This window comes from Clytia hemisphaerica, unplaced genomic scaffold (assembly GCF_902728285.1).
Source record: "Clytia hemisphaerica strain Z4C2 unplaced genomic scaffold, Clytia hemisphaerica genome assembly, whole genome shotgun sequence".
Lineage (NCBI taxonomy): Eukaryota > Metazoa > Cnidaria > Hydrozoa > Leptothecata > Clytiidae > Clytia > Clytia hemisphaerica.
In genome coordinates, this window is record NW_027103974.1 from 690,059 (window position 1) to 717,037 (window position 26,979).

Genomic DNA, 26,979 nt, shown 5'->3' on the forward strand with positions numbered 1-26,979 from the left:
AACTGGTCAACTTTTCAAAATTTTTGATAGTTCTCAACTTTTTAGTTAGCGATTTTATGACTTAATCATGTGTTATGTTTTACAATCTAAAATAAGTGTGTTAATTTTTCGAATTGAAGACTAAAAATCAATCTTTTATTCAGTGTGTCCGGAAAAAGTGGAACACATCTTCTACAGGGTGTTCGAAAAAGAAAGTATCGAGTTTGAGCATGTTATTGAATAGCAAAGTCTGTATGTGTGTGATTGCCAAAACATGGAGAAAGTATTCCATTATGTACGTTTTGAAAAATCTAAGAAAATGAGGGAGAATTCAAAACACAATTTTTGTGAAAGTGCACATCAAAACTTTTTAATCGTACAGTAGTTGTTTTAGTTGTTTTGCGACTCGATACTTTTTTTCGGACTTCCAGTATGAGATAAAATCGTCAAAACCTGATTTCAAAAAAGTTTAGAATAACTACAAATACTTCATTCTCTGTCTAAGGTTAAGATTAAGTTTACAACTGTCTCAGGGTTTTACTAATTTTAAGGTGGTGATAGAGTTATAGGGCTACAGAATTCTTAGGTTAGGGTCAGGGTTACAGATTCTCAAAATACTAATTCTTATGTTGGGGTTTAAGGTTACAGATTCTTAAAATACTAATCCTTATGTTGGGTTAGAGTTACAGATTCTCAAAATATTACTTCTTAGGTTGGGGTTAGGGTTACAAGGTTGGGGTTAGGGTTACAGATTTTCAAAATACTAATTCTTAGGTTGGGGTTAGGGTTACAGATTCTCAAAATACTAATTTTTAGGTTGGGGTTAGGGTTACAGTTTCTAAAATACTAATTTTAGGTTGGGGTTAGGGTTACAAGGTTGGGGTTAGGGTTACAGATTTTCAAAATACTAATTCTTAGGTTGGGGTTAGGGTTACAGATTCTCAAAATACTAATTTTTAGGTTGGGTTTAGGGTTACAGATTCTAAAATACTAATTCTTAGGTTGGGGTTAGGGTTGCAGATTCTCAAAACACTAATTCTTAGTTTGGGGTTAAGGTTACAGATTTTCAAAATAAGTTCTTAGGTTGGGGCTAGGCATCGATGGGTTAGGATTTCTTAGGTCGAAATTATAGGGTAATAGATTTCTTTTAGGCATATATTACTCTGTTTGGAGTTAAGGTTACGAAAACTGGGATGAAGTAAAGGCTTACAATTTTTTAACTTGTGGTTGACGGCTATTCAAATGGAATTAAAGGGTCAAAAAAAGGAGGTCTTAAGTAGTCTCTCAAAGTTAAAGCATGGTTAAGCTGAAAGGTTAATTCTAATTGATATCATTTCCCTTTACATGAACAAATCTTTAATGTCGTGGCAAGTAAAAATTTCAGTCAAAATGAAATTTGTAAAATATATTATATAATTGGCACAATTAAACATCGATTTGATAAAAATTATTCATAAATTTCAGCATCTTTTACAAAATGTTTCTCAAATAATTTCAAAGTCTATCATCCATTTTGCGACAGATGCGAACAGTCCTATCGGTGAAAACCACACCGAGGCGATGCAATACAACAACGTCTGAACATTGTCTGATGGGTGCCAGCTATGTCCATCAATATGACTGGTAGTCAGTCTTACCAGGACTCCTTAATGCTTCGATTCTTCAACTGGAGGCTTTATTTGACAACATACACCATTAAACAGAATACACTCCAAGACAGAGCTGTGAACAAAAGAAGTTTTCACCGGATGGTAAAAATGGGATATCGAGCAAACTTTTTTTGCATTCTGTGCACGAAAAACACGAGTCATTCACGTGCCAATTAAACGTGTCGTATTGCACACGCTGCGATCCTGCTTCAATTGGTTTCGTGCAGGTTTTACATCGATCTGCTATATTGTCATGGTAACAATCTACACACATTGGTTGGTTGTCAATGACAACGTAATGTTTTCCAACTAAAAGGGCGTCACATTTGTAACAGCAAAAATGTTTTGTATGCCATTTCGTATTTTCAGCGTTTGTGTATTTTTCGGCGAATATCAGCTGCAAAAAATAATTAATTATGAATTAGCTAAAAGAATTGGAAAGATATTTCCAAGGAGAATAATCTAAAAGAATTGGAAAATGAAGAATTTTGCTACTGGTTAAAAGTGAGCACCTACTTTGATGGGATAGATTTTCACGGATGATATCCACATATCCACAAAACTTGAAGGTTTCGCGGGAACTCATTTTCACGTTTTTTGGTGTCTACCACGAAAATTAGTTCCGCGAAAATCAATTTTTACTAAAAATCCTCAAAAGCCCCTAAGAATAGACCTTTTCATAAATTACGTCACGAACATCACTTACCTCGTTTTGAAATTATTACCAAGGTGATTAACTCCCAGCGGATTTTATTAAAACTACTTTCTATTTATAAAAAAATAATTTAATGTCTCGAGGGACATAATCACCATGGTAATTGTTTGAATACGAGACAAGTCATGTTCGTGACGTAATTTATGAAAAGGTCTATATGAATGAATTTCGGCAAAAGTGGGTGTCAAGTCAACCGTGAAAAATAGTTCCGCAAAATGCCCAATTTAGTACCCTCGCACCGCGAAAATTAGTTCCCTTAAGGTATTTTCGCAAATGAGTTAAAAAAAAATTTTCGATGGTGCTATTTTTCTATCTGTTGAGAAGAGCAAGTATTCGAACATTATGATGAATAAAATAATTACCATCGACCCTGAATTTTCTAAGTAACTTTCAAATATTTCCCCGTAACTTATTTTCGTGGATGATACCAAAATCCGCGAAACTTAATCCCCTTGAAAATTTATCCCATCAAAGTATCAATGTTAAATGCTGCAAAGAGATCGAGTCGAGTTTACCAAGAAGGAATGTAGCAACATCTGATGTCAATTCTATCTAGTAAACTCTGACCCATTCCCCCACGCTAAGGGTTGATTGGTCAAATGATTTTGGATGAAATGGAGAAAAGAGATTTCAATACCTCATCACAAGCATTACAGCGTTGTTTGATCTGTTCACCATAATGTCGACCACAGTAGATGTTTTTCTCGTGAACAAAATAAATATTCGCTACTAATTGACTTTCACAAGATCGACATTTAAAACAATCAGGATGCCATTGTTGTCGTGGTAACCTCTCAGCATATTTGTAAGGGTCCGAAGAATTTATTGATTCGTAACAATGCGTGCATTTCTAAAAACAATAAAATTTCTGAGTGCCCTATAAAAAATCCAATCAATGCAAAGCTTTGGCAACTTTTCCCCAAAATATGATACAAAGCAAAAGCTAAGGTCGTCAAAAAAATACACAACAGCAAGTGAAAAATACAAGGGCTTGGCAATAGGGAAATAACCTAACTGGTTAGACATATATAGTAGGCGTGTCTATCTTTGACACTCAGACAAAGCCTAGCAAAATCTTTCAAAAAAAATTACTGTATTTGAACCTCGAATATGGAAGTTAAAGATAACTTACAATATCATGTTCAAAATTATTGAATTTGGTAACACTTCTTCCAATGGCTTCCTCTTGAACCAATAAGCGATAACATTTCAACTCATTTTGTTCGAAGTCATCTAAATCATGACAGAATTGAGAATCGAAATCTTGTGCTGGGATCTGCTTCATTAAAAGTTTAGCTTGTTTTCGTTTGTCCTCTTTTCGCTCATCTTGCTGTAATGAAAATAAAATTATGCGTGAAAGCGAGTCTCAGCCTGTATTCGTTATCTGGCGCACACAAATGGTATAAAGAATGGTAAAACATCCTTTTTGTAGGTCATGGAAATGAATAAGAAAAGATGTCATATCATGTCGAGAGCGAAGGAAAAAAATCAAGGTATCAAGGTAGGTAACTCCAAACAAAGGCCAAGTCATGATCTGGAAAGTTGAATAGGGACTAAGCAAGCGCAACAATGGTTTGCAACAAAAGGAGCAAATTTTAATTTTCACCCCCAAATATGTCTTCATATAGCCCTATTTCAGACTGATTTTTCCCAAAGAAATAAAGCAATTGAAAGTATGAATCGTAAGGTTAGCAGTGTACTTTAATTCGTAAAAATAGTGGTTTCAACTTGCGCCATAAGATCATCACCACGCAGAAAAATTGAAAGTAAAAATGCAATACCTTCTCCTGGTACTGGCAATCCTCAGTGACCTCTTGTCGTTCATCAGGTGTTTCTTTATGCTCCGTCATACTGCTAGTAGATTGGTTCTCTCCGGATGGTTTCTTAGCAACCGGTGGTGGTAATAAGCGGGAAGTCTTTCGTTCTTTAACTTGACTGCTCTTCCCAACAAACTCTTTCAATATTGGATGAGATTGTAGATCTTCATTTTCACTTTCGATTTCGATAAAAGCTGAAAGGTCGTCCTCATTCATGTGTAGGAGAGAATCGACTAACGAATCATGGATGCTTTCATTGATTTGTACTTCATGATCTTCTGCTCGACATCCACAATTCTTGCATGTTTTTCTGTTCATCAAAATTAAAAGGATAGACACACACACCAAATTAGGAATGATTCCTTAATACAAGCTTCTCATGTTTTTCCTACTAAGGTCCTTTTACAAAGCACGCTGTCGAGAATGGCCTCACTCGATCAACTAAGTTTTCAATATAATTTGCCTAGCGAGTAAGGCCACACTTTTTCGGTGCTTAAAGTTTTAAAGAATATAAAAGATAAATTAATAAATTAACATTTGTTATGTAAATGGGTTCAAATAAAATTTCAAAAGATAATCAATTTGTTTATTTTGATAAGGTAAAGATGCCGTTATGACTGATCCCGTACAAAACCAATTAAAATAATTAAATAAAATTGACTCAATTACAGCACGACAGGGAAGTCGATAAGAAGAAAAGTTCTCTGCTAAAAGATAAGACAGCTCGTAGGATTCATACTGATTTTCTTATCTTCAAAGTCTGAGTCAGTGCTGCTAAATGAAAAGGCAACCCCGTACCCCTACCAACTGCAAAATCGTCCCAAGTGAAAAGAAAAAAACTAGAAAACTACACTGAGTGTCATCACTATCACTGGAGAATGAAATAAACCATGGTTATTCTCGTCCTCATAAAAACCCTTCGTCCTTGAGAAAGTCATCATTGGCATTCAACTTAAACTTTATTTATCCCTACATGTCTGGAAAATGGAGACAGGGCTTCAATAAAAGAGCTCTGAGAAATTTTCATTATCAAAGATAAAAGGAAGATTGATATCATACCTCCAGAAATGTAATTCCAATCCACTACAATGTTGGCAGTAAAGACAAGGGCTTCCAATACCGTGATCATGCAATAAAATAAGCTGAAAGATATAAATAAAATGCCTGATGCTGGTTGACTTACTGTATCAAACATATAAGGCTCGAAATAACGATTTCAAGTGGGTCGGACAAAATGTCCGATCAGGGTTGCTTTAGCTTGAAAATTATGATTTTTGGGTCGGACATGAAGCTATTTGGGTCGGACAATGTCCGATGTCCGACCGTTATTTCGAGCCCTGAATAGAAGATACAAGAAAGTTTATATTTTATCAAGTTATTGTTGAAAATCTAAGGATGGAGTGTGGTAATAACTCATCATGAAACTTTAGTTTTTATTTGTGATTCATTGATTTGAGGGTCGCGAAGATATTATGATTAACTGGCTATGAATTTTACTGCTTGTTTTGTTGCCTCTATATAAGATGCTTCAAGCAATGAGTGGCTTCTGCATTTATCAGTTGTTAATTTGATTTTATCAATCTGCGTCAACTAAAAGAGCTGGATACAAGTTTAGAAAAAAAAGAACAAAGATGTGGCTTAAGGAGTCACGTAACATTTTAAGATATTTGCAAATCTGACTTGCGATTCAAGAAAATGCTCTATACCATCGGTAGAGTGGTATATCAGTCAAGACGGAAAATAAATTTGGCTCAATTCTTGACTGATAACATTTTAAGATAAATATTTCCTTTCTAAGGATGAGATATCCAATATGCATTACAATTATATCGAGATAGTTCTGAGTGAAAAATATGCAAAGAGAAAATAAAAATTCTACCTTGCTGAGGTTTTCAGAGTATGAGCCATATCTCATCCGTGGTGATTTGATTGGTGAAGAGGGTGAAGGAACCTATAGAGGGAACAGAATGGATAAGAAATGTGTCAGCATATTGGCAATAGGCTTTCTTAGTGGACCTGATAAAACCTTTCTTTTGTAGGGAGGGATGAGGGCTTATTTTAAATGGTTAACATACAGCACGAAGAAAGAGAAGGGAAAAATTGTCACAAACGATGAGAGGATTAGCATAGTCTCCTAAAGTCTTATCACGATCACTCAAACAAACCATTTGTCAACTCATTAGTTCGGTTAAACAATTTATAAAAGTAACAATGTTTTTATAAGCATGTTCTTTTTAACGGGTATTGCCTGACATGGATATTTGATAAGTTGAACGGGTCAGTACAAGAAAATCAACAAATTACCAAAAGTTCCCCATTAACAGAAATCGTAGTTAACGCAAGTCATACAAACAAAATTTGGCTATTAAATCTCATGCGTTGAAAAATATTTTTGCCAAAAAAAGATATAAATCATAAGTGGTATATGTATACGTAACATTTCTTCTAAGAAACATGCTTTGTGTTTATACAAGAATTTGCATTAGGTGTAGAAAACCTTTTATTCTTGTTAGACTACTTGACTCATTAATGAATGGATCCCTGCAAAGCGTGTTAAGTGCCTTGGAGACCTGGCTTTAAGCTGATATTAGATTTACAGGAGAGGTCAAACTTTGCATGAACTAAGACAAAATTGTTAATCCCTAGCATCGAGTGGCAAATTATACATCGAAGATTCTATTCTAAGCAGAGCAAATCCATAAAATTCATAACCATAACTGTAACGGGAGTAAACTCATCTTACTTTTACGAAAGGCCATAAAGGATGTAACTTAGGAGTATTCATATAAATCGATACCTTGTCAGTGTCTTTTGATGTATCTACGACTTCTTCCTCCATTTTGAAGTTTTGCTTTTGTAAAACCATTCCTTCTAAAAGTAGCCACCACATCAATACAGCGACAAGTGAGAATAGATATCAAGCATCATGTATGGTTTGATATGTATGTAAGCAAAAGGTCGAAAAGAAATAAAAAGCAAAGAAAAACTGAAACTATTTTTCTTTCTTTGTGTTTACTTTAGTAGATATCTCATCCATCGCATCAAGATTGAATTTTCAAAAAAACATCAGAAATCAAACAAAAATTCAATCTCTAATCTTTAAACATACATATTTTGTGAAAAAAGTTGTTGCATAAACTTAACCTTGGCCCATGAAATAACCACACTATAAGTGACGTACTGATTTCAAGCAAAATAAACGAAGCCAGTCATCATTTCCAAAATAATTTGAACAACTTTTCTTTGCTCACCATTTTTTAACTCATCGGGTAAAAAATATATTTACAGTGTAATTTCAATTAGTCCTTTTGTCTCAAGAAGCATTCATTCATTAAGACGCCCTTTAGAGACATTTTAGCGTTTTTATTTATCATTTAGTTTCCTCCCATCGATGTTAAATCAACGCAAAATCTGTAACAAAACCTGCGCATCTTTAGTTGTAGTTCATTGTCACAATCTAAATGGCTCTTGTAAAGCCTTTCATCCTTCAAACAACAGCCATAAACGCCCCTTTATGTGGTTCCTTCCGCGCCCTGTCCGATTTTGAACGCCACTGCTGATACGCCATTAGAGTATGAGGCGCCAAGTCCGAATAAATGTCCACAATATTTATCATCGTCGATGTTGTCTTCGAAAAACATCTGAAAAAAAAAACAATTCAAAAAGTCATCTCACGACCTGTACGTACATAATTTCCATAGTGAAGCAAAGGTTGCCGAATTATTTGAATCTAATCTAAACTATCCCGAAAATTTTATCCTCAAGAATTCATACTGCTCTTAATTTTGGCTTTTTACATTTATGAGACAACTTCCTTCCTATTACACGTTTTTTATAAGAACATCCAAAAATCTTTAAGCCTTCATATGTTTCGTGTTTTCAACCGAAGATGTTCTTTAATATGTTCTTATTTTCACCGTATTGCGAGATTTTTGTTTATTTTTCTAAGGAATTGGGTGTTTAAAGCTATGGAAAGTCTTGTTCTCGACATCGTTCTTAATTTTTTGGCCATTGAAGCATTATGTTCTTATATAGTTTGATCTTATAAAAAAACGGGTAGCGAGTATAAGGAAATTGAAAAGTAAACAGGGGCTTGTAATGGCTCCGAATCAAGTAAGGATGGCCACTTAATTCAGCGCTAATGATAAAGCATCGAAATCTATGTGTACTTTCATGGTTTAAACAGAAGTGAGGAAAAGACGTTGACTTTTCTATGGGTTTTATTGAAAGAAAAAAAATCAAATTTATTGAGCTGGAAGATTAAGATTTGCTAAATAAGTGAGAACGAAAAGTGACTTTATAGTGAAAAGTATTTGATTCTTCTTCGAAATATTATTCTCTCATTCAAAATATAAGTCGAGATATTGAGATTATAATAATATAACTTTTGATGGAGAGAAAGTACAAATTGTTTTGATTAATTTCAGTTGGTGGGCAACCATAATATAATTGAGTATCTCTTGCTCTGTTGGGAATATTGATAATCATAGGATTTCGTAAAACAGATAAATATAGAGGAGAAGACAATTATGAGAAATCTGTGAAATCTTTCTTGTTACTATGTTCATTTGGTTTTAATGAAAGGATGTGAGAGTACGCAATGACAACGAAATCTGTTCGACAGGTTTCCATTGACGAAAATAATGAAGAGCTTTTTCAAGGTCCAGGATGGAAACATCTCAAAACATCAGTGGAAAACTTACGTCAAAATTTCACGGTTCTGTGCGACTCCCTGGAAGTCATATTCAATCTTGAAAACACAAAACTGATAGCAACCGGACGAGTGGAGATTCCGGACACTTCGAGGCGCATATTGGGTAAAGAAAAACAATTTGTTGAGAAATTTCGTGAAAAGTTGGATGCTGTGAAGTGTGTGGTCATTGAGGCGGGCGATAATGCGCCTGAATACGCAAGTCTGTACATGTCACTGAATGAGCACGTTCAAAATGCTATCAAAACTTTGTGCACGGAAGTGAAAGCCCAACTCATAATAAAGAGCAAATCAACCGAAGAAATTTTGGCTGAAAATCAAAAAATGATGTTGGATTTACAGAAGAAAGATAAAGAATTGATGGAGGAGTTGAAACGAAATGAGACGGTCCTTGTGGAAAAGAGAACACTGACTGCACGATGTAAAGTTCTGGAACAACAAATTGACGAGAAGAATACGCGAATACAACAGTAAGTCATCTTCAGTCATCGGTTTTTCTCTTCTCAAAAAGTGTCTTTATAATCGGAGCCACTTATGGCGTTCTAAAGTTACTCTGCACGCCATGGAGCCACTCTTTTTTTAGAAACTTTGATTAACACAATTTTAACATTTTTGATGATTTGTGCTCTCTAGAAAGCTGAAGAATAAATACTATCCTATAAAGCGCAATTCACTGCAACCTGTTGGTTTGTCTTTTCTGACAGTTTTGCAAAATTCATTAACTTATTAAGTAAAATGAGCCAAGTTCCTAAACCAATAAGGTGGAGTGCTATTTTTCCTTTTTCTATTCTGCCACCGTCTTCAGAATTTAATGAACTTTGTTGTCTTTCTTTGCAGATTACAGAAGGAGAGCACAGTCGTTTTGTGGAAACGAGAGAAACAAAAGCTGATAGGAACCATACATTCACGTGAGAAAGATATAGAAAAACAACTCGAGTCGACATCCAGCGAAGCCGATAACACGAAATATCGACTTGAGAAACGAATCGAGGAATTACAAAATAAACTTCGCAAAGAACACGTAAGGAACACCACAAAATCAACTATTCCAGCATCTGAGGGGCTCGTACTACGTCGAAATCTATTCCTCAAGGAACGGCTTTACGTGGTAGCAGAAAGCGAGTTGAAAAAGCAGCAACAGTACTACGCGAATCTGTTCAAAGGGTTGAAGCGAGACCATGAAATTGCAAAAGCAGCACACATGGAGTTATTCGCCGAAGGCAATAACGCCATAGAGACAGCCATTTTAGAAGAACCTAAATCGGCAAAAACGTTTTCAGACAGACTTAATCGAATCGTGAAAGCCATTTTTGCGGGAAAGGTCACTGAGTTGAGATCGTCATTGCCTGCCCACTACTTGGGCTACGAACTAAACAAGGGGAACAAAGAAAAACCTAAACCAACAGCCGAAAAGAAGAATAAAACAGATTTTATAGTCAAGTTGTCGCCTGAGGAGGAGGCCAACTTGGATCGGACCGATCTTGGAAGCAGCCTCATCAAATGGCGATTAAGCGAAACTGAGAACGTTCCAACACTTGGAAAACTGCTAAGAGACATCCAAAAAGAGCACCCAACCTTCATAGACGAGAAAGGAAAATTGAAAATTAAAGAAGTGTCCAATTATTTCCCTACAATCTCACAAGAGAAAATCACGCATTATTTTAGCCTGTTTTCCATGTGGGATGACAACGGTGATTTCAGCCTGGACACCACAGAGATTCTACACAATCTACCAGGAATCTTGGGGTATTTGTCGACAACGGAAGAGGTAGCAGATGCAGTTCGAGAGATCGATATCGATGAATCAGGGACTATTGATTTTTACGAGTTTCTGTTATTGATTAAACTCTTACAAGACGGCGAAGGAAAATCGTCCTTCTTCCAGAAAAATGATTTCCTAAAAGTATCCAGTCAGTTGTCGGACTCGAACTCAAAAATATGCGCGATACAATGAAAATATTGTGAACTTTATAATAATATAAACAAGTTTGGGATGATTTTCATCAATTTATGTAGTATTTATGGTAGTAAAAGTAGTGATGTTTTATTTATGGCAGAAGGTTAAGTGAAAAAGAACAAAAAGGTTTTGTCTTTAAGCGACGTAATTCCTGCAAAATATTTCAAAATATTTTTTATGTCGTGCATAAAAATTGAGTAATAATTTTTTGTTGCCGTAAACCTTTTGAGTACAGACAAATTCTTTTTTTTTTAAGATTTCCCCTTCTCCCTTCTATTTTGCTTATTATTGAAGTGCTTGATAACATCAGCAAAAATTCTACCTCTCTCATTTTGAAGAAAGCAGCTCCTGTCAACAAACTGTCACTCCCTGCTTGATGCTGAGGTCCAACCCGTTCAAGCTGGAAAGAAAACACAAATAAAGAGGTCATGATGTGTGAAGCTATAATAACATTGCGGAGATCATAGGTTATTGACCTGAAATGTTAAAAAAAAATCTGTATAATATTTACACTAAACGTAATATCTTTTGACCTTTCAGTTCTCCTCTATATCAAGATTTTTAGAAACTTTCTTCTTGTATTTAAAGATTTCCATACTGATAAAAGATACCCAAACCTACCTCAAGAATTTCGGAAACCTCTTGTAAACCACCCTTCAAACTTTTGCAGCTTTTCATCAAATATTTGACATCGTAAATTTTGGGGAAATATAATCTCAGCAAATCGAAAAAATCCGATTCTTCTGGTGGTAAAGCTTGATTCATCAACAATTTTAACAAATATCCAAAGTCATAACCGCTAAGATAGAAACAAAACATTGTCTTTAGAACTCATTGGACATTATTTGAACAGTTTATTGCGTGGCATTCTAAAATACTTTGGAGCGCCACCATTTATTCAAAATCAGATTTCATTGGATATTGATTTAATGATTTATGCCATGGCAGTATACAATATTTTTTGGCTGCACTATGAATTATGTAAAAAATGTTCCGGTTACAGTGTTATTTCTTCCATGGATTAAATGTTTTGATTGATTTTTCACACGTTGCATAGTGTTTATTCCAAAAGTCTTCCCAGGTGTAACAGGGTATTTTCAAGCGCTTTTTTAAGACCGTTTTGAAACTCGAGATTTTTCAGAACAAAACAGTGGTAAGGAAAAGTGCTTGAAAAATACCCGTGTGTAAAGAGAGGAAATATTGACGTAATAGAGAATCATATCAATATACAAACCTATGAAATGAAAGCCAATAAATATCTTCTGATAGAATGATCCCTGACGTATATAAGAGTTCTGCAAAACGACCAACATCCACACCATCTTCTTCGTGGCCTTTGAACTGGATACCAGAACCGATAAGTAAATCAATTGAATCTTGTGCATACATATCTTCCCTGAAAACATACAATTTGTTAAACTATTTTCAACATTGAATTGTCATAAATCTTACATCAATTGCAACTCATTCATGGACGAACATTTCCAGAGGGTAGTCCGAGAAAAATTTCCAAGCGGTGTTTTTCATCTTTCCAAAGGGGTAAAAGTTTCTAAAATTTCCAGGGGATAAAAAGCCTGATTTTAGTTCGTCCACCCTCACTTCAATGTATGAAAAGAACTTTTCCAAGGGTACTTTTGGAAATTTTACCATTTTCCAGGGGGTATCCACACACTTTCAATATTTTCTTTATGGCATGAAAAAATATTCTCTGGATTGAAATGTTACAATCAGCACTATGGTGAATTTAGCTGAGAGGCTTGGCCTACACTGTCTAGATATAAAAACTTTGACGTGTGTACCGGACTTGACACGAAAAAACAGAGTAAAAAGACAGCAGTAGGCCGAGTATTACAGGGTTCCTTCGAAAATAAAATCCCCTGAGTTTCCCTGAATTTTAATCAATTTTCAAAGGTTTTTTTCCCTGAGAAATTCCTCATTTTAGCTATTTTTCCCCTATTTTTTCCCTGAGTATCAAGCAAACTATAAATACTAAGCAGAGTCAAAAGAGATGTATCTTTAAACAAAAGGCACACAAATCAAATGGTAAACCTATGGTAAAAATTAAAGCTACAAATACTGCATATGAATAAACACTTTAAAACTAAAAAAACTTTTAAATCTGTTTTTTCCATTCATTCTTCAAAAAATAAAATTCCCTGAGTTTCCCTGAGCAGACTGGGAAAAAAAATTTTTTTCCCTGGGTTTCCCTGAGTTTCCCTGATTTTTCTGAAAATTTATCATATTTCCAGGTTTTCCAGGGTCTGTCTGAACCCTGTATTAAATTAAGACAGGATCCTGGCGCAGAATTTTATTGGCTGTTGAACAATGGTTGAAGTCACGTGCGTGATATTATTGTTTTGATTGGAACTGCGTGAATCTGATTGGCAGCCTTATCAACGGCTTTTTTTGGCACCAAGTTCAAACCAAATGTAAACAAATTCAAACTGAGTCATAAATACCATACTCTCACTGAGTAGTTTCTGATTGGATATTTGCTTGGATGGTGTAAGTTTTGGTTAGAGAGTATGGATCTCCAGACTATGGTGAATCCAGCTTCAACAGAATAAGAGCGTACTTACGTAAGATTGAAAGTGAAATTGAACTGCCAGGTGGATCCGTTTGTTGGTTGTTCCCCTTTATCGTTATAAAATGTGAATCCGATTTGAATGATTTTCAGTAAATCTACATTACACCTTAATAATTGGTATTGATAATCTGAAGAGCTTTTGAAATCACCAATAGGTCTTGCAACAACTCCAGGGAATTCAGTATCCTAAAGATAACAGGAAAGATATGATAAGGAAGTAACATAAAGTATATTCTTTTAAAAATCTACTCAATTATATTACTTGACATTTTGTGTACTGATATGAACAAGAAATAAAGCATTTAAGGTTTAGGTAAAAAAAACAAACGGGATACAAATGAACTTAATTATAGAAAATACACACTTGCAGCAAAAAGAAACAGTTAACATGTAAAACTTTTACCATAGCAACATAGGGAAATTTTTCCAGTGTATCTCTAATTTTGGCAAATTCTTCATCAATGTTGTAATTCCAAACATCAATAATGCTTGGTTCTTGAATGGCTGATGGCATCTTGAATTTAAATGTTATACCCTTTTCTACATTTCAGTCACTTTTGTTTTCTTTTTCAGGTTTTTGATCTAAAAGGAGCAAATTAATGTTAAATCTCTCCGACTTTCCAGACCTGATAGCTGAACATCTAAATTTTGAGAGGAATTTCAGTGAAAGTCTAATACGCTTGAACCGGAACTCACCCCTAATTTTAGGTGGCCGCATCTTTTTGATTAGCTAGACTATAAGGCGGTCTCCTTCCATATATTTTTTGTGTATATCATCACTTGTATCTTTTCTGTAGTGTTAAATGGTAAATAAATACTTACTTACTTACTTACCCATTCCCAAGCATTTAAGCATCCGGAAATTCCTTTTTGCGCCTTTTCTGTATCGATCCTTCAATTTTTAGCCTTAAAATGAAAATTTCTTTTCCCAATCCTCTTTTTTGAACATTTTTAAGTGTTTTGAAATTGAACTCAAATTTTCAAAGCTATTCAAATTCACCCTGCCTTAGAAAGTATGCAAAACATATGCAAAAAGAAAGTATTAAATAAAAACTTACATGCATAATTGGCATTATATTAAAGTGTAATCTTGTAGAAGAAAGATTAAATTTGCTTCTTTTGAAAACTAAAAACAATTATATTCACTCATCTCTTAGAACAAGCACTTCAAAAAACCATAACATTAGACATAAACTCAAACTGAAAAATCACCCGCGAAGGTAAAAAACAATCCTTATTCGGCTGACGGCAAATTATTCTCCTGGGAATAGAGCCGCCAAATGATCAAATCAAAACATTGATGATGAAGTGTGACGTCATAATTACTGCTTTCAGTTTGCGTGTTTTGAAAGTTTGATGTGTGTACTCCGTCTTCGTGGAATTTTTTAATGGCATGAAAACAGAATATGCAATGTCTTTAAGAACAAATTCCTAAAAGGCTTTTGTTGTTCTGTAAATATTTCCTTTTGGATTAAGAAATTCCATCTTTTATTGTTCTAATGATTATAATATTTATTTATAAGATGCTTTGTTGTCTTTTTAATCTTTGTGTAAACTTGCATATGTTTTGCATACTTTCTAAGGGAATTTCACCACGGCAATTCGGCAACCATAATTTTTGCATACAATTCAATATGGCGGACGCAAAGGCGAAAAGGTCTATTACTGTATCATGCATATTTTAAAAATTATGCATGGCTGTATCATTGTTTTTATGCTGGAGTAGTACATAATTATTCAACATGGCTGCCTCTTTAAAAAAATTGTCTATATCAAACACAATCAACAGTCATTTTTAATTATCGGGAAATCGGGGAAACCGGTTCACCACGTGGATAAAAAACGTACGGAATGAAACCTGACAGAAGGTTTTTAAACAGATTTATTGAAATAAAGCTATAAGAGGTTCATTACTTCTTGTGGATCTTAAAACCTACTTAAGCAAAAATGAAAGTTGTTGGGAAGGAAAGAGTAAACACAAGACAGAAGGTTTGGTTGTGTTGATCAGGTATGTTTTTATTCTATCCGAACTAATGTTATAAAAGACCAAAGAGGTCCTGACTGATCAAAAATATTACCCGAGAATCCAGCTCTGTTTTCGATCACGTTCACGTTCGATTAGTTCGATATTTAAGTAACATCAGGTCCGAAGGCCTATTCTCGCTACATTGTTACTTGGAGAAGATAATGAAATTAATGGAAAAGAAAAGCAACAAAGTAAAACATAAAATGTATACCTAAACAGTTAATAAAAATCAAGTTTTGGAGTTTCAGGTGAGCTTCGTAGCTTAGTCTACCATTTTGACCCGGGAAATAAATTATTATCGATTTAAATCGATTTTCTTTACCCGACAGGCTCGATAAAATGCACGAAAATATCTGAATATGTTTTCAGTGATTCTATCCGTGGAAAGCATTTTTTCAAAAAGATGTTTACACTCAACGATTCCTCATTTCAATTTCATTTAAAAGACAGGAAATTTTTCCAGAAAAAGTTATCTTTGTTGCTAAAATTTGGGAAAAGTTCTTTGATCAAATCTATTTTCTCTCAACTGTTTATTACCGATTATAGTGAAATCGACGAAACAGCGAGAGATATTACAAATCTCTACGTCATAGGTCTTTGTTAAATTTTTACTCAGTGAGCGGAAAACATAACGTCATAGCAATCAGAGGAATTTTGCTAATATTCTTCTATATTTTAAAAAGTTTAACATAATTTTGAGTTTTTTTTGACAAAACTCTTTGTAATTATATAGCTTTTGAGTAATCTAATCGATTTTTTTTAATTTTACAATTTGTTTTACCATTATACAGATTTTATTTCATTTATTTACTGATCAAAAGCTATATTCTCCTACGCATCGAAGTTCACCATGTACGGAGCACGGTCCGAATGGTGGTGAATTGAGTGAAATTGATTACGCATACCAATGTTTTTCCAAATCTTTACAAACTGCTGAATTAAAAAGTCTTTGTCTGGGTCAGCCTCTGGAGGCTGAGTGGATCTGGCAAAATGGTGATGGGCTCACCCAACGCTGAAGGCTCTGGTAAGTTAGTATTTGAGACTGGGATTGCGATTGATGGACTGACGTTATTTCCGAGGGAAGAGTGTGCGACTTGGCACTTCCACTTTCGTTTTGAACAAAAGGAGGGGAAAAAACTTGCGACATGAAAGGGAAGTGGTGCGATCACCAGCGGGAATGACTTTTAGATGGTTCTTATCCTATGCCTACTCTAAAAAATTTTAGTTTACACTGTTTCAGACCTCCCTTAGAATATTATTGTTTCAAAAAGGAAATGAGTTGCTGGAGCTTATTATGAGCTTATTTTTGTGTTGTGATTTTTTTTGAAATATTTGCTATAATTTGCTTTGCGAAGTCCTGAGCCATTTTTTGGGGGCAAATGGGTACTGTTTAGTATGTCTCAGCATCAGAGCAGTACAGGGAACCTTTTCAAACCCTGAAAATGTCTTTAAAGAGTTGTGAAACCAGCCTTCAGCAGCCTGTAAAAGGTTCTCAAAATCTGATCAAACAAACTTGTCGAATCCAATCAAACAATCGAACTAATCAAACTCCATCGAACGATTAAAGTTCAATTAAAAAAATTAATCAAACCTAATCGAACACTCACAATTTTTGAAGCAATAGCAGTTCGATTGGTTCGGTCAGGAAAAAAACTTCGATTAGTTCGATGATATTAAATCCTCATATCTTCCCTTGCTTGCAAAAACTTTATCCTGTCACGCGATTGCCATTTCGACAGTTCCCGGACTTAACAACTTAACGTTTATTGTACCCGGATATTTGTCTGCGGCCCCTTTGTTGCGATTTCGCACGCAGCCGAGTGGTGGATTCCTACGCCTCAACAAACCGCCTCTGGCGCTAAAAGGATACAGGGAAAGTGCGTAATCCATAATCGGTTTAATTTCCCGATTTACATTCCGAATTTGGCTTTGAAAAGAAGCTAATATACGGTGGTGGAGCAGCACAAACTTGTCGAACAATTAATTGGTTTATCGAACTGACAGTATAGACCTAACTCTTCACACAAAAATTACGGGAAACGCATGTTTGGACTTTGTACCCTATGCTGCACTCAAGCACTTAAGCCAAAGTCCCGCAAAGGCGGGACAAAAATCAGTTTTTTGAAGTTTGCAAAAAAACGCCACATAGAAGATCTTTCAAATTCAGTATGTGAATAAAACAGTAAAAAATACAACTTTTCTATTTTTCCTTTTTTTTGCAAAAGTTCTAGGAATGAAAATAAAGGGATAATGATAATTGAATACTATCCATTGATGATCCACGGCACTATCGTAAAGCTAGAATCGCTTCGCGTACTCTTCGCTTGAGAAAATGATTGACAGATTGAAGTTTTTCACCCCCGCGGTGCGCGCCGCGCGGGAGCTCGGGCGCTCTGCGAGAGTTCTCGGCTCAATCCTCGGACCGTGCTAAAATGGTAGACTGAGCTGCGATAGATCATTTCGATGGAAGTTGTTGGAATGTTTACAAGGCTCTTGACAGAAAATCGTTTGTTTTATTGTCAATGATGACAGTGCGGTTATTAATTTTGTTAGATCTGATACATTGATGTTTGTAAGTGCACTTTATAGTTTTGATTCCCATTGAAGAATCATATTCTGGTTTTTATGTTATTAGATGGTGTTTTAGAGCTTTAGGTCTACACTGACTGATTGAACCGAAACCCATTGATAGAACTTATCAAACACTCAGGATCTTTTAATAAATCTTAGAGTTCGATTAATTATTTTAATCAATTTTTAATCGTTTGATGAAGTTCGATTAGTTCGATTGTTCGATTGGTTCGACAAGTTTGATTGATCGGGTCTGGTATATTCCTTGAAGTCAGGTAACTTGCATCAGTGGAGGGAAACATGCATACCCCTCAAATGAATGACCTGTCTGGTCATTAAAATACAAAGTTAAATACAAACAAAAATGGTAGAGTAGAGCTGCGAGCGGAGCTGCATGGTTCATTTGTTTTGAAATTTTTCTGCTTTGTTTGGTCAGTCATTTGAGGGCTAATAGACCTTTTTTCAAAGAGGACGTCTTGTTGAATGATTATGTAGTCCAACCGTAAAACAATGATAGAGCCATGCATAATTACTGTATCATGCATATTGCAATAATTATGCATGGTTTTATCATCGTTTTTCTGCTGGACTACATAATTATTCAACAGGGTGGCCTCTTTGAAAAAGGTCTATTAAGTTTCCCTCCACTGATGATGCAAGTTACCCAACTTCACGGTATAGAAATGTAGAGCTCCCTAAGTTTAAAATATATTTTTTGGGAGATCGTAAAATACAGTAGTTGCTTCCTCAAGATTTCTAAGCCAATCAAAATATGTGCACAGAAAACTGTGCTAGCAGTGGCGTTGTGACAAGCGGAGCTTTTTTGAAAGGGCGCCAAAAGAGACTTTTTCAATTGCCCTATCCTTAAATATCATACTTTAGGCGCCTTAAATTGCGCCCCTGGATCAATTTTACTGAGATAGTTTTAAAATACTTGCAATTTTTTTTTGCTCACTTCGCTTGCAATACAGCTAATTGGTAACTTCATGCAATCTTTAGCTAAATTTACAAGTTTTTTTGTGTACAATATAGCATTATTGAATGAAAAGTTAACTGCGCCCCAAGACCAATTTGCTGACAAGGGGGCTTGGAAGCTTTGGCAATTTGCAAGAGTGTTTTCCATTCATTTTTGGATTTCTCAACAATTATTATATTTTATAGTTAGAGATTGTAAGAGTTTGTGCTTAAAAGGACGAAAAGAGAGGGGGTTGAGGAATTTTCATTTTTAAGAGGGGGTTGATCTAAAAAAGGGGGTACGCTGTCAAAAAATCAGAAAGATAAGATCTAGCATACAAATTTTTGTTGCTAGTTTTTCACTGATTACCTTTTTCCTCAAATCAATGTAGTTTTCTTCAACAAACTTCACATGCAGTGTTGCGGAACAATGTCTCACAACCCTTCATTTTTTAGTACAAACAGTTTCCACACTGGCGCTTGCGGAAGCTGCACATCGAGAATACCAAGCTGGTAACTATGAAAGTGCTGAGAAACTTTGTATGCAGTGGTGGAGAAGGGAGACTGATAGTACTGGATGCCTCTTACTTCTATCATCCATTCATTTTCAATGCAGAAGGCTGGACCAATCTGCACAATTCAGTCAACTTGCCATAAAACAGAACCCGATGCTTGCAGAAGCTTTCTCCAATCTTGGGAATGTGTTGAAAGAAAAGGCCAAGTTAAAGATGCACTCGCAAATTACAGACATGCAGTCAAACTCAAACCAGATTTCATTGACGGCTACATTAATCTTGCTGCTGCACTTGTTACTGCTGGTGATTTAGAGGGAGCTGTGCAAGCTTATGCCACTGCCCTTAATTATAATCCTGTAAGTCAAATTTGTACAGATTTCAGCATTCACTGATTGGGGACTTGCTAAATCATTTTCAGGCTCTTATGTTTGTATGTCATACACTAATCTGTGTAAGGCTCATTTTCTATATAGAGCCAATTTATTTTATGCTTATAGAAAAGTGAATAAAATTTTATATACTTTTCAGGAACTATATTGTGTACGAAGTGATCTTGGAAATCTACTGAAAGCACTTGGTCGACTTGAAGAAGCTAAGGTATGTAATGAGAATTCTTTATACCTCTTTACTTTATGAACCGTTTTTCGCTTCCCTAAAGAGAAACATCTGAATCTAATTGCCTCTTTCTTTATTTTCTATGGTTCCAAACAGGGTATCAACTGTGAATCAACTACATGGAATCCTCAATGATGCTGTTTATCCTGACCAGTCACACATATTTTATCTTAGCACTAGAGGATTGTGAAAGCTATTACTAGAAAAACTCTCTCTCACTAGACCTAGAACATCTAATGACTAAATCTTAAGTTAATAGCCTTTTCAATCTTCTGATAATAACTTGTGATTGTTACATTGGCCATGATTATTTTTCTTCAATGAAGGCATGTTATCTCAAAGCCATTGAAACTCAACCAAACTTTGCTGTGGCTTGGAGCAACCTTGGATGTGTATTTAATGCTCAAGGGGAAATATGGCTTGCCATTCACCATTTTGAGAAAGTAAGTTTTGTCTATCAGAGGGAGTTGGTACTCAAATCTCAGACATAGTGGTGTTGCAAAAGGTGGAATGCAAAATACAAAGATTTGAGATTTTTTTTTGAAAAAACTTTTGTACTCATTGACTATTTGACAAATTCAATTTGTGCCAAAAAGGGTTTTTGCATTGCATCGGTGTCAAAATGTTCTGAAAGAATTGGTATAATTCATGTGTACTAAAATGCCACTTTCTAAATCTTTGGGGGGGGGGGTCGGTATGTAAAATATTCTCAAAAACCCTTTCAGCAACACTTATCTAGGTCTGACTCTTCCTGTCTATAAATTAATCGTATTCCCTGTCATTTTCTATCATTGAAGCTTTTGACATTAACAGATTCTGCAAATTAAAGCTCCCATTTCTCTTGTTTGCCAATTCATATTGCATTAGGAAGTGACATACATTTTTTTTTATAAGCAAGTGTATGCCCCTTGGTCAGGCTCAAGTATGATTAAGTTCTCAAAGCATCCAGGCATAGTTTATGCTTATTATATGCTGATGAATCATGCTTATGATTCACCTTGAGCCAAGTTTTAAGTGAAATTACAGAAATGTCGTAAAAATTTGTTCAGATTTTGGGAGCAGTCGAATGTAGCTAGCCGTGGAATTTCTTTTTTTTTTACTTGACCTCTCTACCAAACCTTTTTAAACAGATAAGAAATGGCAACTTGAAAAATATTTCAGGCTGACACATATGCTTATGCTATGCTTAGGAATTCAGCAAATCTGAGCCTTCATATGCTTATAAGCGTTCTGCTTATAAAAAAAAACATGTAGTCTCCTGTCCTCATGATTGAAAAATTCAGTCTGCTTTTCTAAGCATCTTTGTTTACATTAACCCATTTTCGTTCTATTTTGTCTAGTATTCCTTTTGCAGCAAAATTTTACGTTTGTGTCAGGTTGACATTTGAGAAATTTTTATGGGTATATTGGAGGAACTGATATTTTCAGAATTTTCTGGGGGGAAATCAAAAAAAGGGGGCAAACTAAAAAACTGTCATAGGAGAAAAAAAGAATTTGGTGGGGGGAACAAACCCTGGAGTGAGTGGGTAAAACCCATGTTGTTCACAAAGAACCTCGTTAAGGCTGACTTAATCAAGATCTGTATCAGATCTAACTAATTTTACCCCATTTTCAGTTAACATTTACTTTTCTTTGAAATAACTTCAGCCACTTTTGAAACGCCTCAAGAAAACAGAAAATGAAAAGTTTTGAAAATTATTTTTCAGGCTGTTCAAATTGACCAAAACTTTCTTGATGCCTACATAAATCTTGGCAATGTGCTCAAAGAAGCCAGAATATTTGACAGAGCTGTGACTGCCTACTTGCGTGCACTAACAATAAACCCAAATCATGCTATTGTCCATGGAAATTTAGCATGTGTTTACTATGAGCAAGGGTAAGAAATCTTTTCCAATATTTATTCATTTCTTAATCCACACATTGCTTGGATTAGTTTCCCTGTAATAATGTGACACCTACTTCCAGGTTGGCCACCCTTTGCTTTGCTTTGTCCAAAGTAATTTTATTGCAGCTGTTCATAGCTCTTTATGATTTGAAGGATGGATCAACTATAAAGTGAATTGTTTTAATTCTGTTTATTATGACAGCATACCTATCACATGCAGCTACATTTAATCTTTGAGCATTAACACTATCACTTTGAAGACTTATTGCTGACAGAAATCTCACAAACTTAGTGAGCAAAATTGTCTTATTCATTTTCAGGCTCATTGATTTGGCAGTTGATACTTACAAAAGAGCTATTGAACTACAACCAAACTTCCCTGATGCTTACTGTAATTTGGCAAATGCTCTTAAGGAACAAGGCAAAGTTGAAGAATCAGAGGAATGTTATAACACAGCTCTAACCCTATGTCCATCACATGCAGACTCGTTAAATAATCTAGCAAACATTAAAAGGGAACAAGGCAAAATTGAAGATTCCATTGGATTGTACATGAAAGCGCTACAGGTGAGCCTAATAAACTATGTAATATGATTGAAAATTGATTTCAGATTTTTTTACATATTAGACAGAAAGGGTAATTGAGTTGAGGGTGTGGTTAACAATACCCAATTTATATTTGTCACAGGTCTTTCCAGAGTTTGCTGCAGCCCACTCTAATTTAGCAAGTATTTTACAACAACAAGGAAAACTCCACGAAGCATTGATGCATTACAAAGATGCAATAAGGTATTTAAAATGATTGTGTAATGCACCTTATTCATTTTCCATAAATACTGTCCTCTTGCAGGTATTACCCGATTTTGCAGTGGGATACTCCAATTTAGCTTGTGTCTTACAAGAGCAAGGACGCCTCAAGGAAGCTTTACTGTATTATCAAGAGGCAGTGAGGTATTGTAATGGCATTTTTTAATAAGCTGAAAGTTTTTCTCTTACATGTCCAATATAACCTTTTATTACAAGTTTATTTTTTGTAAGATTTAATTTGCTTGTTTTGTTTCTACTAAAATGACACCTTTTAAAATGCTAATGTAATGTGTTTCTTCTCATTTGAAATAAACTTTTTTTCAACAATTTTATTTCAGAATCCATCCGACTTTTGCTGATGCATACTCAAACATGGGGAATGCCTTGAAGGAAATGCAGGATATTCAAGGTGCAATCCAGTGCTACACCAGAGCCATTCAAATAAATCCTGGTTTTGCAGATGCCCATAGTAATCTTGCATCAGTATACAAAGACTCAGGAAATATTGCTGAGGCTATTCAATCCTATAGAACTGCTCTTAAATTGAAACCAGAGTTTCCAGATGCTTATTGTAACCTTGCACATTGCTTACAAATAATTTGTGATTGGAATGATTATGATAATCGTATGAAAAAACTGTTAACAATAGTTGATGATCAACTTGGTAAAAATCGATTGCCTTCAGTTCATCCGCACCACACCATGTTATATCCTTTGTCCCCACAACAAAGAAAGGCTATTGCTAATCGTCATGGAAACCTTTGTCTTGATAAGGTATGTAATGACTGGTTTTCAATAACTTGAATTACAGTATGATATCTTTAGTCACATAACTTTGTATTGAAAACCCAGCTTCAGTTAAGGTTAAGCCAATTTTCATTCATTGATTGAGTCCTCTCCTGAAGCTTCCAATTTGTGAAGGAAATTTTATGAATTTTTTGGACCTCCATTTCTTTTTTTTTATCTCACAATTGATCACCTGGGAATCAATTTGAAAGAATGGCTGGCAAACTTGCTTTATATAATTCACATAACCTTTTACATAATGAGCATTTTATTTTAGACAAAAATTAGGGGTTGTTTTAGAAAATCATGAAAAAACTAAATTTGGGTAGGAACTTATTTTGATGAGACGGCAATATTTTTAAGTCCACTAAAGTGTAGACTAGTAAACTAGTCGGTTATTACTTATAATAAAACTGTCAATCAAATAATGTTAACACTAATTAAATATTCATCGTGCGTGAGAGAAAAGGAAAATAACCGACTAGAAGCTTCTTCCAACGCCTTTTTTTTCACCTAAAATCGTAAGGAGAGACATACAGATTTCTGTATGTCTGACCCGTGCGGGATCGCATTTATTTTTCTTTCTGTTTTTTACATTTTTGGAAATGCTCATTTATTTATATGTTCCCATGTTTAATGTTACTATGAAATATCATTTAGTCAAAAAAGTTGGATGGATTCTCAAAAACCTAAAAAAGGTTGTAAAATTAAACAACGTTTTTTGAGGGAAGAAGCTTCTAGTCGTTGAAATTCAGAAAAGACACGCAACCTCACCTAAAGTGTAATAAATTAATCATGTTGGTCTTCAATGACCTTGAAATTCTGTTTTCTCTAATGACTTAATACTTTTCCTTCGGAATAATTCCAATGTTCTTTCGTTTTAAGGTTGCTCTTCTTCACAAAGATCCTTACAAATACCCTACCGATTTAAAAGCAAGTGGAGGTCGATTAAGAATTGCTTACATCAGCAGTGATTTTTGTAATCATCCTACATCTCATTTGATGCAAAGTGTACCTGGTTTTCATGACCGCTCAAAAGTTGAAGTATTTTGTTATACCTTAACACCTAATGATCAAACTAGTTTCCGCAAAAAGATCGAAAGTGAATGTGAACATTTTATTGACTTAACTCAATACGCTTGCCATGGACAGGCTGCAGATAAAATCAATAGCGATGGAATTCATGTCTTGGTCAATATGAATGGTTACACCAAAGGTGCACGAAACGAAATTTTTGCCTTACGACCCGCTCCCGTTCAAGTAAGCCATACTTCATGTTTAGTCGCTTTGAAATTTCAGCTTGAGAAATCATTTACATTACTCATGTTACTTTGCTCTATCGACTGCTATCAAGTCAGAAAGGTGGAAGAATGTTTTTGATGTAGCACGAGACTGGCTTGCTATTTAAAATTCATACTTAACAAAATATCAATTTTATTTAGGTCATGTGGCTTGGTTATCCTGGCACTAGTGGTGCAACCTATATGGATTACATCATTACCGACAAAGAAACGTCGCCGTTGAAATATACGGAGCATTACTCTGAGAAATTTGCGTACATGCCACATACGTTCTTTGTTGGTGACCATAAACAGATGTTCCCTCATCTTATCAAGGATGTCACTCAAGAAAAACGCAACGTAAATACAATTAATAGTGCAACAAACACTACATCGGTTATCACAACTAAAGGTGTGGAGCAATACATCGAAGAAAGAATAGACCAGCGCAAAGAAGAAGTTTCTGGAACGAAAGATAGCGGAGAACGTGTCCCGGAAACCCTGCCACAAATGTCACGTGCTTCATACGGTTTACCTGATGACGCTTTTGTGTTCTGTAATTTTAATCAATTATACAAAATAGACCCTCAAACATTCGAATCGTGGTGCAATATTCTCACACAAGTACCAAACAGTGTTCTTTGGCTGTTAAGATTCCCACAAGTCGGTGAAACGAACGTGAAAGCACAAGCGGTTGCTCACGGTGTCGCGGAGGAACGTATTATATTTTCAAACGTTGCTCCCAAGGAAGAGCATGTACGTAGAGGACAATTAGGAGATGTTTGTTTAGATACGCCGTTATGTAATGGACACACTACAGGAATGGACGTTTTATGGGCAGGTTGCCCTATGGTCACCTTGCCTTTAGAGACATTAGCTTCACGTGTAGCAGCTTCTCAGATGCACGCGTTAGGAGTTTCAGAGTTGGTCGCAAAAACGAGAAAAGATTATGAAGACATTGCTATTAAACTTGGAACAGACAAAGAATAGTAAGTTTTAATTAAACAGTTTTATTTCTAAGGCTTTGTCGGTTTTATTAAGTCTCATCTCTTTTGACGAATAGACGATATCGGCTTAACGAAATTCTCCCCGAATGATTACCCATGATGCATTGCGCAAAAAATTCAGTAAGTCAATATTGCCCGTGAATTTTTTTTGCGCAATGCATCATGGGCAATCATTTGGGGAGAATTCGGAAAGCCGATATCGTCTATTACAGCATTGCTCTCACATTTTGAGCGATGCACCGTTACACGATTTTCCCAATCAAGACTCGTTGTCTGCTTAAGTTACCCAATACCCAATTCTAATTTTCTAATTTTACTTTTTTAGCTACCGAAAAATCAAACTGAAAGTATGGGATGGCCGTCTGTTGTCACCTTTGTTTAATACTCAACAATATACACTGGACTTAGAAAAGAAATTTTACAAAATGTGGCAGAGATATGAAGGAGGTCAATCTCCTGATCATTTAACAGATTGAATAACTTGTTTTTAACTTTTGTAGTAACCATAATTATTATCATAATATTCTCTATTTCTATATTATCTTTTAATTTTATACTTTAATCAGAGATTTAATTTCTCAAATTTCGAGGTGTTATAATTATTTTAAATGATCTGTATTAATGTTTTATTTTCAAATGAAGCCTTTCTTGTTCGAAAATGTTGGTTAATATTTTGCGACTTGTGAAAGCCATTCTTAAATTCGCGATTTAAAAATCATAACGTGACAAAGATTTTGAGTATTTTAAGATTTTTTAATGACAAAAAGAGAGTTAATCCATAATCTTTTTAAAAATCGTCAAACTTATAAAATATTATCATAACTTATGTGTATGCAATTACTTATAATTTTTGTAAATAGATTCCATTTTGTGTTCGGTGTTTTGAAGCAGTAGAAAGTAAGCGAAGTTGAAAATATACTGTAAGTCTTTAAGTATATAAGATAAATCCGAACATTTGTCTTTAGTTTTTCGGTTTTGATTTCTCACCAATATGAAATTAAATTTCTTAGATTTTGGTGAGATCTACACTTTTATTTTTTTAAGCAACCCTATTTTTCGGGTCAGGGCTCGGGTTGCTTGGCATTCTAGCACATGTGAAATAAAATGAAAAATTTGCT

At 35.0% G+C, this 26,979-nt stretch overlaps 4 protein-coding genes across 4 annotated transcripts; 2 read left to right on the plus strand and 2 right to left on the minus strand.

Annotated features, from left to right (window-relative positions):
- Nucleotides 1–1,332: 1,332 nt before the first annotated feature.
- On the minus strand, nt 1,333–7,026 carry LOC136810635 (testin-like). The gene is made up of 7 exons (XM_067067202.1): nt 6,958–7,026; nt 6,040–6,111; nt 5,220–5,302; nt 4,125–4,470; nt 3,476–3,673; nt 2,981–3,193; nt 1,333–2,025 (listed from the first exon to the last, which is right to left on the minus strand). The coding sequence occupies exons 1-7, from the start codon at nt 7,024–7,026 to the stop codon at nt 1,675–1,677; spliced, it is 1,332 nt and encodes a 443-aa protein (XP_066923303.1). The 3' UTR covers nt 1,333–1,674.
- Nucleotides 7,027–7,375: 349 nt separating this feature from the next.
- Nucleotides 7,376–14,003, minus strand: LOC136810637 (CCR4-NOT transcription complex subunit 7-like). Its single transcript, XM_067067206.1, has 6 exons — nt 13,819–14,003; nt 13,408–13,601; nt 12,063–12,224; nt 11,450–11,627; nt 11,151–11,228; nt 7,376–7,801 (listed from the first exon to the last, which is right to left on the minus strand). The coding sequence occupies exons 1-6, from the start codon at nt 13,927–13,929 to the stop codon at nt 7,673–7,675; spliced, it is 852 nt and encodes a 283-aa protein (XP_066923307.1). The 5' UTR covers nt 13,930–14,003; the 3' UTR covers nt 7,376–7,672.
- LOC136810636 (spindle assembly abnormal protein 7-like) lies at nt 8,693–10,919 on the plus strand. The gene is made up of 2 exons (XM_067067205.1): nt 8,693–9,341; nt 9,709–10,919. Exons 1-2 carry the CDS (start codon nt 8,761–8,763, stop codon nt 10,823–10,825), a joined length of 1,698 nt encoding a protein of 565 aa, XP_066923306.1. The 5' UTR covers nt 8,693–8,760; the 3' UTR covers nt 10,826–10,919.
- A 2,331-nt stretch (nt 14,004–16,334) lies between the features above and the next one.
- On the plus strand, nt 16,335–26,807 carry LOC136810638 (UDP-N-acetylglucosamine--peptide N-acetylglucosaminyltransferase 110 kDa subunit-like). The gene is given in 12 exon segments (XM_067067207.1): nt 16,335–16,465; nt 19,423–19,677; nt 19,680–19,837; nt 20,010–20,078; nt 20,423–20,539; nt 21,803–21,972; nt 22,302–22,548; nt 22,670–22,770; nt 23,127–23,562; nt 24,460–24,834; nt 25,017–25,843; nt 26,187–26,807. Coding segments are annotated over 12 exon segments (2,940 nt in total). The 5' UTR covers nt 16,335–16,431; the 3' UTR covers nt 26,338–26,807.
- The last annotated feature ends 172 nt before the right edge of the window (nt 26,808–26,979 follow it).

Excerpts from the sequence above, each read along its gene's own strand:
- LOC136810636 (XM_067067205.1), top strand. The coding sequence starts at position 8,761 with ATGACAACGAAATCTGTTCGACAGGTTTCCATTGACGAAAATAATGAA. Across the intron at positions 9,342-9,708 it reads AAGAATACGCGAATACAACA|ATTACAGAAGGAGAGCACAG; the intron begins GTAAGTCATCTT and ends CTTTCTTTGCAG.
- LOC136810635 (XM_067067202.1), bottom strand. The coding sequence starts at position 7,026 with ATGGTTTTACAAAAGCAAAACTTCAAAATGGAGGAAGAAGTCGTAGAT. Across the intron at positions 3,674-4,124 it reads ATTGCCAGTACCAGGAGAAG|CAAGATGAGCGAAAAGAGGA; the intron begins GTATTGCATTTT and ends TTTTCATTACAG. Across the intron at positions 2,026-2,980 it reads GCTGTAATGCTTGTGATGAG|CTGATATTCGCCGAAAAATA; the intron begins GTATTGAAATCT and ends TATTTTTTGCAG.
- LOC136810637 (XM_067067206.1), bottom strand. The coding sequence starts at position 13,929 with ATGCCATCAGCCATTCAAGAACCAAGCATTATTGATGTTTGGAATTAC. Across the intron at positions 13,602-13,818 it reads AATTTCCCTATGTTGCTATG|GATACTGAATTCCCTGGAGT; the intron begins GTAAAAGTTTTA and ends TGTTATCTTTAG. Across the intron at positions 12,225-13,407 it reads AATTTCACTTTCAATCTTAC|GGAAGATATGTATGCACAAG; the intron begins GTAAGTACGCTC and ends GTATGTTTTCAG.